This window comes from Plasmodium gaboni, assembly GCF_001602025.1.
Source record: "Plasmodium gaboni strain SY75 chromosome Unknown, whole genome shotgun sequence".
NCBI classification, from domain to species: Eukaryota; Apicomplexa; class Aconoidasida; order Haemosporida; family Plasmodiidae; genus Plasmodium; species Plasmodium gaboni.
In genome coordinates, this window is record NW_017385257.1 from 1 (window position 1) to 2453 (window position 2453).

A 2453-nucleotide genomic window follows, 5' to 3' on the forward strand; every position below is an offset into this window, starting at 1 on the left:
GCTATATATATATATATATAATATTTTTTGTTGGATAAGAACAAACACCAACAAAAAAAAATATAAAACTAATAGTACATGCAAAGTTAAAAGAAAAAAAAAAATTAAAATGTATAAATAAATAAATATATATATATATATATGTATATATTATATTAGGTTTAAAAAAAATATGTTTTAAAAATATCTACAAAAAAGAGAAATCCAAAAAATTAGTAAACGCCCAAATTGGAAGATACATATTTTTAAATTTAAAAAAAAAATGAAATAATACATCATCTGTTTTATTTTAATATATACAATTTTTTAATTTATAATTTTTAAAATTAGTTATATCCATATTTTTACATATATAAATATATATTTCTCATTTTAGAATAAAAAAATAAATGATTTTTCAATTTCCTTTTAAAAAAAAATTAAAAATTTTTTTTTTTTTTTTTTTTTAGGTGAAATAGTATTATTTGTATAATGTATTTTTATTAAATCCATGGTTCAAATTTAAAATAATGATACAAATAAAAAATAATTTAAAAAATAAAATTATAAATATAAAATAATCCTTTTAAGATTATATAAAAACTGTATTTTCATATTTTTTAATATTATACATAACAAATATATATGGGTTATATATAATCTTATAAAAAATATATATATAATATATAATAGTATATTTTTCAAATAAATTAAAAAAATAAGAAATATATATATAAATATAAATATATTTTTACATACCCCGAATAATTTTATATATAATTAAGAGCATAAATTTTATAAAAGAAAAATATTTTACTATATATAAATATACAATTCTGATCAACAAACAATGAAACTATTTTACTAAATATTATTTATTATATTTTCATATATTTATATTATATATATATATATATATATATATATTATAATGCGTGTTTTCGTTCAATATATAAACAAATGAGGATTTTCTAAATATATTAAATAATATAATAAATATATTTTATATTATTATATTTATATTAAAGTATATATATAATTTCTTTATATATATTTATTACCCATTCCCTTCACATGCAATTTGTATTAATATATAATAATGAAATATGTATAAGGATGAATATTATATTATCTAATTTTTCAACGTATGACTCTTTATTTTTCTTTTTCTACTATCATATAAAGAAAGGTAAAAAAAGAAAGAATATGAGTTCATAAGAAATAATATAAGATATATTTACCTATTCATATATATATTAAAAATATATTATTATATGATATAATAATATAGTATAACAATAAAATAATAATAATAATAATTTTATAAGAAAATTTTTTATAATTTATATTTATTATATAATATATATTATAATTAAAAAATACATTTAAAAAAATTTAGTAATTGTTAATTTGTTTTTATATTTTTATTTTTTTTAATGCCTTTAATATATATATAAAAAGAAAAAAAAAAAAAAAAGAAAGAAAACTTTAAAACAATTATTAGTATTTAAAAAGTACATTGAAACTCATAATAAATTAAATTTTTTTTTTTTTTATTTATATATATATATTTATTTAATATATTTCATTTTAAAAAATTATATAAAAAAAATATGAAGAATAAACTTTCTACATTATTTTTTATTACAATTTTTATTATTCTGATTTTTATTGATTCCGCAAAAGGAGATGAAAGAAAAAATTTCTGGAAATCGAGATTTACTGCAGGTAGAGGCAGTATAACAAATAAACCAACTGAAGTAAATCATCCAATTCATAAAGAAGGTATCTAAAAAAATAAATAATTAAATATATATATATATATATATATATATATATATATATGTATGTATGTATGTATATATTTAATATATGATATTATATTTTATTAGTATATGAATTAATTTTTATGATAAATTTAAAATAATTTTTTTTTTTTTTTTTTTTAAATCTCTGTATATATGTTTCTTATATAAATCCTTTTCTGTATGTCTTTTGTTTTATAACAATATGATATATATATATATATATTGTTATATATAAATATACATCATGTATGTATCATTTCCTTTTAGGTGATAACTTTTTGAGCATGAATAAAGGTGATAATGAAGAATCCCGTGTTATGCTCTTAAAAGAATTATATCAAAAAGATAATGAATTAAATGTAGTTCGTAAAAAACATAAAAAATATAAATCTATAACTGTCGCTTTAGCATCAATAATTGGTATGATGCTATTACGTAATCTCGGATCAATATTATATGATACCGTTACCAGATTAAATCAAAAAAGTAACCGCGTATGGATGCTTTAATTATATTAATATATAATAGAATAGCATGTTATTTGATATACATTTATATATATCTTTAAATATGTATTTTTCTTTTAAGATGTAATTCATTTGCATTATATAAAGAAAAAATATATATATAAATATATAAATATATATATATATATATATATATATA

General features: G+C 14.0%; 1 protein-coding gene across 1 annotated transcript; it reads left to right on the forward strand.

The window, feature by feature from the left end:
- Positions 1-1592: 1592 nt before the first annotated feature.
- Positions 1593-2296, forward strand: PGSY75_0008200 (hypothetical protein; the record flags this gene model as incomplete). The annotated part of the gene is made up of 2 exons (XM_018783218.1): positions 1593-1764; positions 2055-2296. The coding sequence occupies 2 exons, from the start codon at positions 1593-1595 to the stop codon at positions 2294-2296; spliced, it is 414 nt and encodes a 137-aa protein (XP_018638999.1).
- Between the last annotated feature and the right edge of the window lie 157 nt (positions 2297-2453).